Raw genomic sequence first — 16,973 nt, forward strand, 5'->3', positions numbered from 1 at the left:
TGCTTTAAATAAAAAACGTACAAGTTTTGTGAAGTTTAAAATTTATAGAATACGAAATCAAAATTTATACATATATATAATAGTTAATAAAATTTTATATATGTAGCTTTAAATTTAATAGAAAACATTGTTATGAAAATTATTTCATGGGTATTTTATAGAAGTTCTTCCATCAGGCCGTATTATTTACTTGCATCAGACATGGAATACAGTGGAGTGTCACCAGGCAATCGTAATCCTTTGCGTTTAGAAGTAAATTAATTAATAATATATAATATCAAAGTCACGATTTCATAATGGTACAAACTGAATCTTTATTGTAGAAAAAAATTATAGAAACTTATGTCTTATATGCAAATTTATAAGTACCATGTCAACAGAAAATTAATTAGGGCTTTAGTATTTTAATAAATTGGGATGGGTTTGTAGGGAGTTCTTTATTATACGCATATTTGGTCATCGAATTCAAAATGAATTCAAGCTTTAAAAATATTTTTGTTTACCATAAGCATATTGATTCTTTCAATAACAAACCAATTCGTAAGAAATGTGATAATGTAAATCTTCCGGAAATATTTATAATCTCTAGTTTTATATAGCATTGTACCTTTACCTTTTCCTTCGTTTGTTTCTTGTGCATTCTTCTTTTCAAGTTCATATTTCAAATTCTTCGCCTGATACGCCGAGACAGACATCGAAGGCCTATTCTTTGCGTACTCTACGCTTCTAATCGAATTATCGGCCTTTTGCTCCATTTGGTCAATAGTTTTTACGTAATCAGAAGATATCTTTCGAGCCACTTTCTTACTGTGTTGTAAGTTCATAACTTTGTCATATGAAACTTCTTCTACTGTTAAGGAATGTCTTAAATATTTCTCCCGTGTATTTTCATCGCTTTTGATGCGAGAATTCGGTGAATAAGTCAATAGAAGATTTTTATGTTCCGTCTCCCCAAAGGGTCTGAAAGCGATAAATTTAACAAAGATTAATTAAATTTTAAAACGGCATCTATATAGAAATATTTTCATTAAAAATATTGCAAATATAAATCTTTTGTGGTGGATTCGTAAACAATAAATTAACCTGTATTCTTTTAGAGTAGGTCCTCCAATATCTTCATCATTCGACAGGTTCTCATATAATCGAGTCAGTACTGACTGTCGTCTGACTTCCATATCGGAGTCAGAATATTCAAGTTGCGCTGGTTTTACAAAACCTGTTGGGCGACGGGCTGGGCGGGATCCCGTCTGTGCCGCCACCGCCGATTGTGCAATCCTTACCTTGCTAGAAGGATTATTGTAAAAATACTACTAGACTAGTTGGCGTATTTTTAGTGCCGCAGACAAGTCCTAAAAATTTATTACGGCGCGCGGCGTAACTGGTTAAATAGGTATGTCGCGTTTTTGGGGATACCTATATTGCATTTCGATCAATAACCGTTTTACGATTTGTCATGTTTTTAATAATGGCACATGGGCATTTAGTTACGTAGTGGGTACTACTTAAATTTGATTTAAATGGTTTCGGGTTTTATTAATTGTATTCGACAATGCGTTCGATAAGCGTTAAAGACATTAAAATTTAAAATCACGGCAAAAAAAATGTAATATTTGAAAGACATGAATAAATAAAAAAGATACAAAAAATAAAAAAAATACCGGCCATTTGTATAAGATCCGTTATCTGAATCATTTGAGTCTTGTGAACTAATTCTTTGTATTATATGGATCTTTTCCAAGTCCTCCATACGGACAAAGCCAGTTTGACGCCGTTTTATCTTGCTTGGTTCTCTTACACCCCATGGGATGCTTATGGAAACTTTTCTATGCCAAAAAGAACACATCATAATATGAATATAATTTAATCACGTTAAAAGTTATTAAAGATACCTATTAACTTACTTATCCCCGTAATCTCTCGATCTTCGGTCTATAGATTGTATTCTGTAACCATTTCGAAAAAAATACAAAATTCTTACCACTTATAGGAAACGTGGATATAATTCATACTGTAAAGTCAAATTTTCATATACATCACCTAAACCGTCTCAGCTCTTCATCAGTTATTAGTTCGGACCTATAATTAGTAAAAAAAATAAATAAAAAAAGTTTATGTTTCCCGAACATATCATTTTATCAAACTTTAACGGTATAATAAGTATTTTTCGTAAACTTACTTTCTTGTACCGTCGAATATATTGACCTGACCAACTCCTCTAGCGATGCCCTTAATCACTCCGCCGGCGAAGCTGACACGATCCACATTAAGCCTACGAAATTAACCCATTGACCACCGAGCGCCCCGATCGGGGCGCGACACAATAGATTATCTATTGTGTCTGTGATTCCGGGGACTGATGGATTTGGGTTTTTCAAATGATTAGGTTGCTAAGATATTTGTACTACTTTATGTCAGCCTAAAATAAAATTATTTTATAATATTATTTCTTACTAGTTAAACTAAACTTACTTTAAATATCTTCGTATTTCCCTCTCTTCTTCTGATTCAAGCGATTTTACTGTAAAAATAAAATTAAATAGCAATCAATGCTAATTAACGCAACTTCATTTTTAATTTATTTCACTTACACGAAGCTTCGTCCGAGTCGTCATCAAATTTGTAAACGTCTGAAATGTAGGAATCTTGTGGAGCAATTACTTTTTTGGGTAATTCATTTTGTAAATCGGATTCAAGACAATAGTCGCCTCTTAAGAATCTGTAATTTTTTTTGAATTTATTTAGATAAAACAACAGGTATTTCTACTAACTATTGCGAGAAGTGATGGCTCAGGGGTAGGTAAAAAATGGTTCTGATTTCAACCTGTGATTTAAAAATTTTGGAATGGACGACAATAAATATTTTCTATTCACATCGTATCAAAATTTTTCCAAACAAACAAAAAGTGTTATTATCGAAGACATACTTCTTTAAATTATAAGTTGAATCTTTTTCTCCCGGGTAAGGAACATCCGTCAGAGGTATGTAATACAATCTCTCTGGCTGGTGTTTTACGCTCAATGTACTCAGCGACATGTGTTTATAGGGAGTTGTCTGATGTTCCTCCGGCTCATAGTCGTATACCTCTACATCAAAATCATTATTTTCGTCCACCGTATCACTCACGGCCGTTGATGGTCGCGGGTGATCTGTTTGACTTTTTTGAATTTGTTTCTCGATTTCTTCTTTTTTGCGAATAAATCTGAAAATAATCTATTTGTAAAGCTATCTTTGCGATATCAAATATATTCCAATGCGTGGATGGCAGTGCCAGTTATACCTTTGTGTAGCTCTAATGTTCTTTTTTTCTTCTTCAACAGATCCTTCTCCTTCTCCTCGAACTTGTTCCTCTAGTGCTAACTCTCGCAGCTGTATTTCCAAAAATGTTTTTGCCATAATTTCCTAGGATGAATTTAAAAAAATTTTACCACTCTACTAATGTATTATTACCGATAATACTTCAATATAATTAAAGCATGACAAAACTAACCTCGATAAAGAGGTTTCCCAAAGAAACAAGTTCTTCTATATGCCCATCAATATATGCATTAGTTCCTTTGTTAATTATTATGTCCTGACATTCAAGATTTAGTATTCCAGCTTTATATATGAGAATTTCTACCGAAGGAGACTCATACCAAGTAGGGATAGATTCTATTTTTTGTAAAACAGATTCTCCATCTATAAGTTGACCGAAAGCGACATATTTCTGCGCCATCCAGGGTGCTGGTTGAAGTAACACAAAGAACTGGGTGGAACAATCAACGTGCCTAAAAATATACATTAATTCTGATATGACTTGTTAATGATTACGTATAATAGAATGTACCTACATTTTGCGCGTACTGCGTTCTAGGTAGGTACTAAACAATTATCAAACTACCTCCCATCGTTTGCCATGCATAAAACGCCACGTCTATCATGAGGAACAATAAAGTTTTCACAATCTAAATCGATACTTTTCAAACCAAATCCACCACATTGTATCCAGCAATCTTTAACGATGCGGTGAACGGGTGTCCCGGAATAACCGCCTTTAGTGGTTTGACATAGTCGTAGAAAATTTACACACGTGTTTGGTACAATATCCGCATAAAGCTGAAAAATAATAATCAATATACAAGGTTCAACTCATAACAGCCTCTGCTACAACCCAAAGAAAATATGAGAAATGCGGATAGGTACTTCCTCCTGTTAAAATTCCAACTTAATCTTTGTGGGCAGACTAGTCTGAATTTCAAATATTTGATTATATATGTAGTATTAAAACTAACCATAAATACTAAGGTACCGATCGGATATGAATCTATTGAAATGTGCATATAAGCACAAGGTCTCTGAAAAATAACATGAAACATTTAAGTTTATTTATGTGTTAACAAATTTTATAATTAAATATAGTTACGATGCAAAATATTAACGACACACCCCAGAGCTACGAACGTAATTTACGAATTGATCTACGCCTTCTTTGTAATAATCTAATATTATGTGATAATAATATTTAGCATTTATTATGTCTTTAAATTCTTTTTCTCCGCCAAGAAATTTATCGTTCAGTATAATAGCTACGCTGCTAGTCAAGCAGAAAGCAATACCGCCAAACTGCTTTTTCAAATCATTCAAAACTTGTGGCCATTCTACTGTTGTTACGCCTGAAAAATTACGAGTATATTATTGTAACTGAAATCTGAGTAGGCGTTATAAATGTACCTACCTAAGTAGTGAATGAATTGTATGCATTCAAAAATGTTCCAACGCATCATTATTCACTGAACTAATGCCTATTGCCTATAATATTTCTAAGTACTTTTAGCCTAATAGCCTGCCAGATACCAGAAACCAGAAAACGATACCCAGGTCCAGACGGACCTTCATACTGGTGAAGAAGTCTATGACCTGCTTAGTACATGCACGTCAAAATAAACGCTTTGAAATATTTAAATTATTCAAATACCTCTTATAGATGGAGCTTCAAATAATTTCGAACGGTATTTATATAGCCCATTTGCAATGTTGACGCAATAATTAAATTCTTTTGTAACTTGATCTCCTATGATGGTAAACTTTACTCTATCTACAATTTGCGTTTTCTTTTCTGTTTTGGGGTATTCAGGATTCTGTACTGAATTGTGAGCATATTTGAGATTCTTAAAATTATGGCTCTTTATCACACGTTCCCATGGGTGATGAGATACTTCTCTTTTTTTGTGATTAAATTTCACAAACGACATTTTTTGAGAAGACTGTAATGGACAGAAATCATACGTCAGAAATTTTTTTTTGTGTTTATTTTTATTTTTAATTGTAGCTAGAGATCAATAATGTTACTGAAGTCAAGGTTTGTTTTGTTTTTCACATAGTATGCGAACGATTAAGGTATATTTTTAATAAAAATTTACTATGACGGCCACAAACATTACAATCTGTGATTACAATATCGTTTCTACCATGGAGTTTGGTTTCTGTGTAGTTTGTTACTCTTCGTTACGTGGAAACTATCAAATCTACCTTCGAATTTAAATAATATTTTATTGGTAATGCAAGCGACTGTACTGTTTACCACAGTTTATAACATGTTATTGGCAAAAAGTTTAATGCTCAAGCCGCTAAAATTAGATAAAAAAAAATATTTTTGACATCTGTCATCTGACATTGAAAGATTAAAAATACCCATCTGTCAAATAAGTGTGTCACAAATGACAAAATAAAATAATTACACATTTCACGTTTTTAATTTCATTTTCATATTTAAATAATAAATAAATTAATTTACCTATAATTTTTTTTACAAATTCATTATTCTGCGCTGTAAGCACCGCACAATGTAATATGTGAACTGACTGACCCATTTTTAATATCCAATGATTTTAATGAATAATTATCATGAATCAAAACAATATGATGAATTCAAAGAATTTTTCTTTACTCTCTGAAGAACTTTGTAGTATTTTATACGGTAAAGAGAAAAATTCAGGAAAGATAAATTCTCTCATAGATGAGTTAAATGCATTGCCTTATAAGGCGGAGCTGTTTCTGAAAAGAAATGTAAGATTTGATTGTTATATAAATCACAATAATAATTTATATTCAGAATAATTAATAAACCTTTTTTCAGGATATAACTTCGTTATTAAACGTCCTGTGCTTGTATATAAAACCTGTCGATGAGTTTATTTCTGCAAAAACATCACATTTATTTAACAGTGTGATAACCAAGCAAAACATACCCATATCAAATGAACACCTAGGGAAGGTAATAGCATGGCATATTGAATGTATCAAGACATGTTCAGATGTTGTTTTGCCTGATATTTTGCATAATTTGCAATGTATTTTGCAAGTTAATGTACAAGCTGGAAATAAGGTAGACACTTTATTCTTTAAATATCTAATCTGAAACTTGACTAAAGTATTAATATGTAGTTGTAAAATATGACTAAAGTCGTTTATTTAACTTGTGGTTGGTGGTTTAAAACAAATTTATTGATCAAATACAAGCAAATTTAACCACATGATCTTTGGTATGGTAATAAAATAAGAATCTTTTATACAGTGTTAATTTACTCCTTCATTTTCATTATTTATAAATTATTTTCCCTTTTCAGTTCATCAATGAGTTGATTGGTAGAAATGGTCTTCTTACAAAATTAATAGAATCCGATAAAAATATCAACCAAGGTGGTCAAAATACTTCCCAAATAACACTTATTGTACTAAAATGTATATTATGCCTTCTGCCAACAATTGAGGATAAAGGAAGTGATGATACAGAATTAACACAGGATATAAAGGAACATATTTCATGTATTGTTGTTAAATATCTCTTGAAAGGTTCTATGAAAAATCAAGATGAATTTTTATATTGTAAGGTAAGAAGTACGTACAGTAGGTACTTATGATGAAAAGTACCAAATTTCTTGAAAAACATAATAATATTATGACAAAATTATGTGTTTATTAATCCCAAGATGATTTAAAAAATACAATTACTTATTCACACCTCAATAAATTTTATTTTATTTATTAATAAATTTTACTGTTTAGTTAATATTATTATTTTTTCTTGTAGATTGTTATAACAGCCTTAAGAGTATTGGCTCATGTTTACTTTAACTATCATACAACAGAAATACCTCTACCAGAGTTGATGGGTATATGCCAGTATTTCATATTGTATGGCTTGATTAAACAAAATAGTAAACCGGAAAAAATACTACCTGCCCAGCAAAGTATAGCTATAGCTCCTGTTAAACCCACTACAAGAGGTGGCAAGGTATGAAAATAATGTATCTTATAAAACTTGTATTCCTGAGATTGCATTAAAAATTACTATAAAAAAAAAATCTGTTCATATATATCTTTAATAGCAATGTTATATACTAATTAAATATTCTACATGTGTGTACATCTTAAAAATAATTGTAATATATCACAACACCAAAAAATCTATTGTATTTTATTTTAGAAACAAAAAGTAAGAAAACAAAGGAACAATGCAATAGAAAGCTTGAAAAAAGAAATACCAGTGTCTGATCGCAGCCTTATGAAAGATGTGGAAAATTTTGAAAACAACTCTGCTTACAAACCAGCCAGTAAAAATTACTTAGAACCAGTGAAAGCTAAGACCTGTTGGGCCTTAACCAGTGATTCAGATATTTCTGATGTAGAAAACAGTAGAGAAGCAAAACTTGTGGCTTTGAAATCAAGGGTACGGCAGAGTGCAGCTAATTTGTTCTTAGTTCTGTTCAAGGTAAGTTTTTTTTATTTCCTATATTTAAATATAATACACATTACAGTTAATATTGTTTCTCTGTGTCACAAAGCCTTTTTAAATGGTACCAAAGTTAATTTACTAAAGAATTATACAGTGTGTCCGGACATGACATACCAATATTTGAAGGGGCTATTCTCCAGGTATTTTTATCGACAATTCAACCCCTCTACAGTTCCCTACCTCACCCTCCTCAAAATGGCAAACCTATCAATTCGGATAGTGAATTTATGAAAATTGTAATAACTTCGAAAGTGAGTGTCACAAAATACTAAATTTGGTTTTATTTGAACAATAACAAGTTATTCTAGGGACCACTAAACAAATTTAATTGATAAGAGTGATGAAACATACTTTAAAAAATTCGAAAACCATTTTGAGGGGGGTGAGGTAGGGGACTGTAGAGGGGTTGAATTGTCGATTAAAATACCTGGAGAATAGCCCCTTCAAATATCGGTATGTCATGTCCGGACACACTGTATACATATGTTTAATCCAGTCACAGAATACATAATAGTAGCTAAACGCTACAGAACGGACACTCTCCGCCTCCCGCCAAAATTAAACTTACCTCACCCCCGCGCGATCAGACATAAAATGGGCCATATTTTTCTGCAAGGACGATACGCAACGAAGATTGACAACATTAATCAAATTGACTTAAAGTAATTTTATTATTTTGGATTTGTGATTATCGTTTTTCGTACCAACCATAAAGCGTTAACACACACATTTGCAGTCTCTACAGTGTGACTGTCAAAACGATCATTTTGTATGGAGTGTCCGGGGTGTGATCCAGTTTAAATAGACTAGAAAAGAAGTTTGGCATTTTCTTTGAAAAATTGTATGGTGCTTTATAATCATTCTTTATTAAGAACTACATACATATATGTATACTATTATATGCCTTACATCTTTTTATTCCCTTTTTAGATAAAAGATAAGAGAGAACTATTTGGCTATTGGTGGGCTTTCTTGCCCGATTCTCCTGATGTTAACAATTGGCTAGCTGAAGAAAATTCCAAGAAAAGTCTGGCATACTGTGCTGTTACTGATCCTATAGCCAGTAGTAGAGCAAGTGCCTTAAGTGTTATTTTAGCTTTATTGTCTGGCTCTAAAATGTATTTGGCACAAGCTGAAGTCAGGTATTTTATACATTTTTTTATCTCTTTATTAAAATGCTAACTTATTACTTAATAACTTCCATGTTAATTGATATTCTATGTACATTATTGATAACTGCAATTAATTTTCCTCTCTTATATTTATTTTTACAGCAAAAAGTCAAATACATCTTTTATACCATTCTCAGTGTCCTTAGGATACATTATAAATTGTATGCATAAGATCCTAGTAGATATACTGAATAGTGAGAGAAGTCATGCTGTAATCATAGTCACTTTAAAGTGTTGTGCTGCTTTAGTTCAAGCAACACCATACCATAAGATGCAAGAAGGTTTGGTTAGTGATTTGGTCAAATCTACCAGAAGGTTTTTGGTACATAGAGGTATGTAAGAAATTTGCTCAGAATTATTTCATGTTTTGATGCAAAAAAAAGTGAATAAAGTTCTAAAATTGAATGATATTAGATCAGCAACCTTTTTAAATTGTTTCTATTTTCTTTTTTTCAATTTTCAAGTGAAAAAGTTTATAAAAAATTTCAGATGTTACACTACAAGTTGGTGCTTTGATAACTATGGGATGTGTTTTATCCATTGATCCTAAAGTTAACGAATTACTCTTAGCAATACGAAAGGATGCTTCATATTGTCAAAGTACTACAAATTCATCAAATAAAGAAAATAAAATAAACATGGACGATTGTGATGATTTTGAAGAGGGCTATTCTGATGATGAAATGTTCACTGCAATAGAACCAGTAGAAATGATAGTTGAAAAAGATAACAAAAATGCGTCATACTTTAATACATGGATCTTAGATATTTGTTTCAAGAATTTAGGTTGGATGTTTAAAGGTGATGAGAGAATAGTAAGTATACACTTGTAAATAAATTATTTAACAGCCATTTATAAATGTTAAGGTCAGGTGGGGTAAGAGGGTCACTGGGGGAAGAGGGCCTAGACACCATAACTAGTAAACCGAAGCGTTTATGACTATGTACTTTCCGTCGATAAAAAAGTGAAGGCGAATTAGTTTGAGCGGTTTTGAGTAGATGTCGCTACGTAGCACAGACATCACAAAAAATGTAAACAAATTTGACAGTTGCGAATTCGGCTAACACCAAGTTGGCTCGTTTTTTTGCGAACCCATATTTTAGTGATAAAAGTGTGCTAGAAATATTTTAAATACCCTGATACACGGAGAAAACTGTAAGTATTTCTTTTATTAATCATTTGAGTTAAAAAACAACTAAATATTGTGAGTTTCTTTCGCTTGGAAATCCTAGACTTCAAAAACAATAGCTGGGGTAAGAGGCTCACTATTGACGGTGAAAGAGGAACATATGTTTCTCTTCCCCCGTGTGAGGGGTGACCAACATTTTGATTTATTTATAATTATATGTGGATAAAATGAAAAGAAGTGACTGACTGTTCTGTACCTATTACAATTTTAAATTATAACTAAAAATTTCTCGCTCATGTGTTTTTTTTATATTTTTTTTTTATTTAATAGACGAGCATACGGATCACCTGATGTTAAGCGATTTCCGCCGCCCATGGACATTCGCAACTCCAGAGGAGTCACAAGTGCGTTGCTGGCCTAAAGGATTATGCCTCCTGTGCCAGTAATTACTTCAGGGCCTCATCTCACCACCAAACCGGAACACAGTGATGCAAGCACCACTATTCGCCAAGTTTCGCTAAGTTCGCCTGTCTCAAAATTCCAGAAATTCCAAAGAATTTCTTTTGGATCAAGAAGATCATTTATATTTTTAACTGACTTCTTAAAAAGGAGAAGGTTCTTAATAGATGAATTAAAATACTGATTCGCAATATTGATCTCATCACATAGTGCCATTGTTATTTTTAAAGAGTAACTAACTAGGAAAACTAGTTAGGGACAGACTGTTTACCATTACTATGTATGATTAAATAAAAATAGAATTATAACTAGTCGACTTCTTTTTAGTTTGCCACCCCTGATCGAACCTGTATGTCCCTCTTACCCCGAATTGATGTATTCTTGTTTTTTATTCCAAATTATACCTTATTTCATCGACATTAAGATCTAATATTGACCAAAGACATTCTATCTACAAATTAACGAACATTTAGCAACGAATATTTTTATTCAAACTCCAATCTTAGGAAATACAATGACTGACCCTCTTACCCCTTGTAAGGGGGAAGAGGAACGATTACTCAATCTTGACAGTAATGTCAATATCTTCGTAAGAACTGTTATTAGAGTAATGACATTTAGCCTACGGGAAGCTAATACATAAAGGTAAGTTCTGTGTGTTTCAAACATCTTAAAAAGCTATAAATGTTGTTCCTAGCAGTCAAAATATTTTACTGAAAATGAAATATGTTCCTCTTACCCCACCTGACCTTACTTGTTTTTGGTATTGTCTGGAATAAAAATTCAATACTTATATATTTTCAGAATTGTAAGCCATCAGCAATACCAGTGATTTTAGAGTCACTTCAAGTATTATCGGCAATTGCGTTTCATCATTTAGCTGAAATACTAAAACCGCATATAAAGTTACTATCTGATATTTTATATGAAATGTTGGTTCATGAACACCAAGACGTCGTGTTACAAACTGCAAGATTGATAAGTATTATTGGTGATGCTATACAAAAATTAGGTGAGTAAATATTCCATGTTAATTAAATAACAATATTTTACAGTCTCACTTATAAATTTTTGGATGGATGTTTATTGTACTGTGAAAAAAGGTAAATATGGGACTCTAAACTGATTATATTAAATGTAAAGCTTGTGTTTTAGAAATGGAAGTAAGTTTCATGGAACTTATTTGTTTCAGAGCAAATAGATGAAGCACCACCATTAAATCATTGTGTTTATATGTGGGAGAAGTTAATAACTCCTTTATCTACAGTACTGCAATGTCATGAGAGTACGCCAGCTAAAGCGGTGGTTTGCGACTGTATAGCTAATATAGGAGAGAAATCCTTTAAGGAATTACCAGTAAGTGAAATCACTTTTTTAACAGTTGTTCCTATTTCCACATACAAAAGTTTTAAACTGGATTGAATAGAGAATAGGTATGTTTTACATTGTGAGGTTGAAAACTGATTAACTCGCATTAGGTTATATTGTTTATAGTACACACCCTTATAATATCGTTATCATTATCTTACTGAATTTCAGGGTAATTAAGACTTGAATGTAGTATTGAAAAAAATGTCAGTAATCACTAATCATGTTCCTAATAAATGAAATACCTTACAAAATAGCTTAAAAATATAATTTACTCGTGTATATATTTATTCCTTGGAAATACATTTACTTTTAAGTTACTAAAATAAATAATTTTCTTAACTAGGACCGTACGCAAATGTTATGTTGCACATTGCTAATGGGTTCGTGTAGCGACGAAGAGGCGAGCGTGCGTGCAGCCGCAGTACGAGCGCTCGCTATGACCGTCATGTATAGGACTTTGAGAGAGGTATTTAAGTTTATTTCAGTTTTAATAAGGATGCTTTAATATGGACGATAGAGTTGTTGTACTTTTCCATTTACCTTCGCAGAAGAACGAAGAAAAATGTTTAGTGATATTGGTTCAATAGTTTAGAAAGTAAAATGATAATTTTTTTAAATTTCAAAACATAGTCCTAACGACGGGAATCTATTCTAAAAAGAGACTAAAAAAAGGAGAAAGTGTATTCTATATTTATTGATCTCATTCCCCAAAAAATTGCATATTACAGTGATACAAATTTCTTAAATAATATTACTAAGTATATGCGTTAGACCTTTGTTAAGTTATTTATTCTTTTCACTAGGATATTTGCTTTGTCAGTGATTGCGGTGAAAATATCCTGAGAGCATTGTCAGAAACAACATTGGTTGTTAAAACAAAAGCTGCGTGGGCCCTCGCGAATCTGAGTGACGCCCTTGTTTTGAACGCGTAAGTTATATTTTATTTATTTAACACTTTATTGTGCAAGAAAACAAATACACATAGGGTAATAATACATTAAATAAAAGCACAAAGGGTGGCCTTAACACTATGCAGTGATCTCTGCCAAGCAACCACGGGGAGAACGGTAAAGAAGCAATATATGTTGTGAAACAAAATAAAAACATAAGTTTCATTTTGCTATTGATTTCTTTAATATTTATGGTATGGTATAAATTCCAATTTTATGGTATGGTGTTAACATGGTATAAATTTTGTTAATGCCTCTCATGAATAAAACTCGATAATAATATTGATATTAGCAATGCTCCGACAATAAAGTCATAATATATCTTTTACTTACTCACGCGTGCTATGCGGATTGAATATCATTAGAGTATACAAATAAATTTCTTGTTGCAATATGATAACATTTGAGGGTTGAATTATAAAGACGATTGAGGAAAGACATATGTTATTTTTTAATAGTACACATAGTTCTATCTTAATTTATCAATACCACGCCTACGATATTTTAGCCTTTTTTGGTTGTATAATTTGTGACTCGAATATTTTAAATTTTATCATCTGTGCAACTAAAACAATTGAAATTTTCTCGAGCTTGTGTTTTTGTATAAATAATGTAAATTGAAAATAAACAATAACACACAGTAAAAGCGTGATAGTTACATTATTGACATCACATTTTGCACTTATATGATATTTCGTGTCGGGCGCCTTAAATTAATTCACATGTGTAAATTATTTGATAATGAAATATTTCAATGTGATTTCAGGGAGGAACCGGATGTAGAGAGATTAGACGATGACCTGTTGTTACGTTTACTTGAGGTTAGCGTCAACTGCGCTGCAGATAATGATAAGGTATATACGAATAATAAATATATTAGTGTAAATAAACAATGTGTTTACAATCAATATAAAGTATCTAGTTTTTAATAATATGGTGTATGCACCTCAATTATAGATTTGGAAAATCATATCAAATAGTTACTATAAAAGCAAATACACGTCATTAATGCTCAAAATGCAATCTATACATAATCTATTAAAATTAGCAGTCAAGACCATGTTCATTAATTCAATTTTTTTTATAAACAGGTAAAAATGAGCGCAACACGTGCCCTCGGCAATATGTTGCGTTTGATACGAGAGGACAATCTCGCCCGTCATCCCCAATTGAAGGCATTATGCGAGCTAGCTATAGGAAAGCTTTTAGAATGCGCAGTAAAAGTGACAAATATGAAGGTGCGGTGGAACGCGTGTTACGCTATTGGGAACGCTATGAAGAACGATACACTATTTACGAGCTTTAGCGGGTGGCAGGTATGTTTATTTTTATTTTTAACGACAACAACACGTAACTTTGGCAGTATGTTGCGTTTAATACAAGCGGACAGTCCCCCTCGTCTTCCCCAATTGAAAGCATAAAGCGAATTGGCTATAAGAAAGTTATAATATGTAAGCATTTTTAATAGTAGAAATTATAAACAGTGCTTATGACTTCCCCGATTCTAAATGACTCATATTGAAGTATCTTTGAACATGAACATATTTAAGGGACTTTTCCTTGTCTGGTCTAAACAGCTTCAGACTGCTATTTATATTGGCATACTTAGATAAAAACACAGAGTACAGACGACCTCGTTAGTAATACCACGGAGATTTCTTATCTTATTTTTATAGACGCCATAGTAGACTTTGTCCACAATATAATGTTATGGCAAAATTTATCAGACAATAATGAGAAAATTGTTATTTATTATGCGATATGGTAAGTATGGTATGTTATATGATATTTAAGATAAAACTAAATTACACAAGAATATCAGAACATTACATAGGTCATAGGTAGTTCCTAAAATGAAAATCAGTCCACCCAACAAAAATGTTTCTTAAACTCTTTGTTCTATGTCCACCTAACTAGGTTACCTATCATTAAGTCTCAACAAATATATTTCTTTTCGCCCTTACTTTCATAATAAAAAATCATAAGTACTAAAAATGAACAGAAAAGTAATCTTTCCACTCTTTCAGTACCAAGTATTCCCAAGCCTCTGCAACTTGGCGCAAGAGTGCAAGAATCTCAAAGTGCGTATAAACGCATCGGTTGCGTTGCGTGCGCCCAGTGTACGCACGCACTACGGTCCGCACTATGCGCTCGTGTGGCGAGGCGTTATGGAGGCTATGCAGTGTGCTGCAAACGTGGACGACTACTCGGAATATAGACATAAGGATAATTTGATTGAACAGGTCAGTTATACAGAAAAGTAGCACGCCACGACTTTTAAAAGTACATAATTTTTTAATTAGATGTCTGAAAAAAGTAATTTTCCATATTAATTCTGTGAATGTTTCAATAGGGGTACTACATAGTAGAAAACTCATAATCGTTTATGAATGAGGCTACTGAAAAATAACTAGATATATTCGAATTGGTATAGAGAAAATACTGTAGTTAATGTAGACAAGATAATTGATATTAAATTGACATTTCCCGGTGATGTAATTTGAGTTAAGAACAAATTTTTGCATTAAACCTGCAAAAATACGCAAGCGCATTCATCTGCTTATTTCCATACTGCGATATTAAAAATCTTTAAAACGTATTTGATAAAGTGTGTAAACTTCATTAAACATTGTTTACCTTATTATCAACACGGTTATCTTATTCAATTATGAATAAAACGTGTTTATTTTAGAGCGAACGTACTACAATGTAAATATATATTTATATCATTAATAACTTTGATAAGAATGGTAACTATGTTTGTATAGCATGAAATATTACATCATAAGTTCTGTCTGCGATCGAAACGAAAGAAACATACGAAAATTTCCAGACGTAGGTATATTACAATACTTTTTAGTTAATTTATTTTTCTGGTGAAGTGCTTACAAATCTTCGAAAGAAAGAATACGATTCGATTAGAAAAAAAAATATTTTCTGTAAATGGTTTAAGACATGTATTTTGGTGATTGACATTTTAGGTATTGTAAAGTAATAAAACATTTATATCTCAATTTTTATTTAACACTAAAAATTAAATGACAAAATATAATGTAATTAACATGATATTATTCTTTTTTCCAGCTATGCGTGACTCTAGCCCACATGTGTTGCCTTCTCAAACAATCGGATCTCACAGACATTTTGGACCCTTTAGTGTTTAACTTCGACTGCGCCAAGTCTCTATACACCCAGCTATATCAGAAGCTGCCTCCAGAAAATTCCTCGTGTATGAAAATCCTGCAAGCTGCTAAATATGTAACAGTTGATTTGACAGCAACCAATGATTCGCATCTGCAGTCTTTGGGAATGTTGCAGGAGATATTTATATGGGATGTATAGTTGAAGATTGAGAAGATCTTGAGTAAAAGCCAAGTTACATTTTATTTATTAAGGAAATATGTTAAGGAGACACGTGTACTTTGTGGTATGGCAGATTTTTTTATACCTGTTTAACTTGCCGAGTTCTTTTTTAAAGAAATGTCGAGTTATTATTTTTAGCAATGCGAAAAGGATCTCTTGCTAATTCATGGATTTGGTCTATAGTACATAAATTATGTTTACATAACCATACTAATATTATGTATTCGAAAGTGACTTTGTTTGTCTATTTGTCTGTTACAATTTCACGCATAAATCGCTGATCCGACCTCGATGAAATTTGTCCAAGAAGTAGAGTTAACATTGAGAAAGGACACTAGTTCACTTTTTGTTAAGACATAGAAAATGTGAGTAGGGGGATATTACTACATGAAATACAAAACAAAATAAAATATAAAATAAGATAATATCACGCGATAACGTAATTCGCATGCTCACGAAGCTGAAAGAAAAATAACTATCGTGCATCATGATCTGGTCACCGACGGACGGATATACAGAGAGATAGCGATTTCTTTGTAATAGGGTCCCGTTTTAGGGTGCACTCACACACATCAGTCACCGTCACGGCACCGATGACTGATCGGTGACGGTTCGTGTACGTATCCACAAACACCAGTCACCGTCATGTTGTCCGTCAGTCACGTCGCCGGTTTGACTGAATCATTGAACACATACATCAGGTAAGTCAGTGATTAGACGTGTGTCACGCTAGAGAACATGTAGCAATTGACG

General features: G+C 32.4%; 2 protein-coding genes across 3 annotated transcripts; one reads left to right on the forward strand and one right to left on the reverse strand.

Annotated features, from left to right (window-relative positions):
* Position 1: 1 nt before the first annotated feature.
* Positions 2-5,533, reverse strand: LOC149483438 (uncharacterized). Its single transcript, XM_089702473.1, has 16 exons — positions 4,956-5,533; positions 4,427-4,653; positions 4,273-4,335; positions 3,882-4,096; positions 3,489-3,768; positions 3,279-3,400; positions 2,925-3,200; positions 2,589-2,716; positions 2,470-2,518; positions 2,177-2,269; positions 2,038-2,076; positions 1,902-1,943; positions 1,659-1,823; positions 1,084-1,284; positions 614-960; positions 2-238 (listed from the first exon to the last, which is right to left on the reverse strand). Exons 1-16 carry the CDS (start codon positions 5,230-5,232, stop codon positions 183-185), a joined length of 2,580 nt encoding a protein of 859 aa, XP_089558599.1. The 5' UTR covers positions 5,233-5,533; the 3' UTR covers positions 2-182.
* LOC149483439 (HEAT repeat-containing protein 6) lies at positions 1,185-16,692 on the forward strand. 2 transcript variants are annotated; one of them, XM_089702472.1, is made up of 17 exons: positions 1,185-1,390; positions 5,815-6,046; positions 6,117-6,365; positions 6,607-6,870; positions 7,071-7,274; positions 7,467-7,751; positions 8,706-8,917; positions 9,050-9,279; positions 9,437-9,762; positions 11,341-11,548; positions 11,729-11,892; positions 12,251-12,373; positions 12,711-12,835; positions 13,624-13,711; positions 13,949-14,173; positions 14,885-15,100; positions 15,942-16,692. In XM_089702472.1, exons 2-17 carry the CDS (start codon positions 5,885-5,887, stop codon positions 16,197-16,199), a joined length of 3,339 nt encoding a protein of 1,112 aa, XP_089558598.1. In that variant the 5' UTR covers positions 1,185-1,390; positions 5,815-5,884; the 3' UTR covers positions 16,200-16,692. The 2 variants fall into 2 exon arrangements, with proteins under 2 accessions (XP_089558598.1, XP_089558597.1); XM_089702471.1 differs by lacking the exon at positions 1,185-1,390 and having other exon boundaries at positions 5,710-6,046.
* Positions 16,693-16,973: the final 281 nt, after the last annotated feature.

Source organism: Colias philodice, chromosome 13 (genome assembly GCF_061535455.1).
Source record: "Colias philodice isolate Cphi_HAF_F1 chromosome 13, ilColPhil1 Martin Lab GWU primary, whole genome shotgun sequence".
Taxonomy (NCBI): domain Eukaryota; kingdom Metazoa; phylum Arthropoda; class Insecta; order Lepidoptera; family Pieridae; genus Colias; species Colias philodice.

Coding starts and splice junctions, on each gene's coding strand:
- LOC149483438 (XM_089702473.1), bottom strand. CDS start 5,232: ATGTCGTTTGTGAAATTTAATCACAAAAAAAGAGAAGTATCTCATCAC. Junction 2,717..2,924: donor TCAACTTATAATTTAAAGAA/GTATGTCTTCGA, acceptor AAAAAATTACAG/ATTCTTAAGAGGCGACTATT. Junction 2,270..2,469: donor GAAATACGAAGATATTTAAA/GTAAGTTTAGTT, acceptor TTAATTTCGTAG/GCTTAATGTGGATCGTGTCA.
- LOC149483439 (XM_089702472.1), top strand. CDS start 5,885: ATGAATCAAAACAATATGATGAATTCAAAGAATTTTTCTTTACTCTCT. Junction 6,871..7,070: donor ATGAATTTTTATATTGTAAG/GTAAGAAGTACG, acceptor TTTTTCTTGTAG/ATTGTTATAACAGCCTTAAG. Junction 7,752..8,705: donor TGTTCTTAGTTCTGTTCAAG/GTAAGTTTTTTT, acceptor TTCCCTTTTTAG/ATAAAAGATAAGAGAGAACT.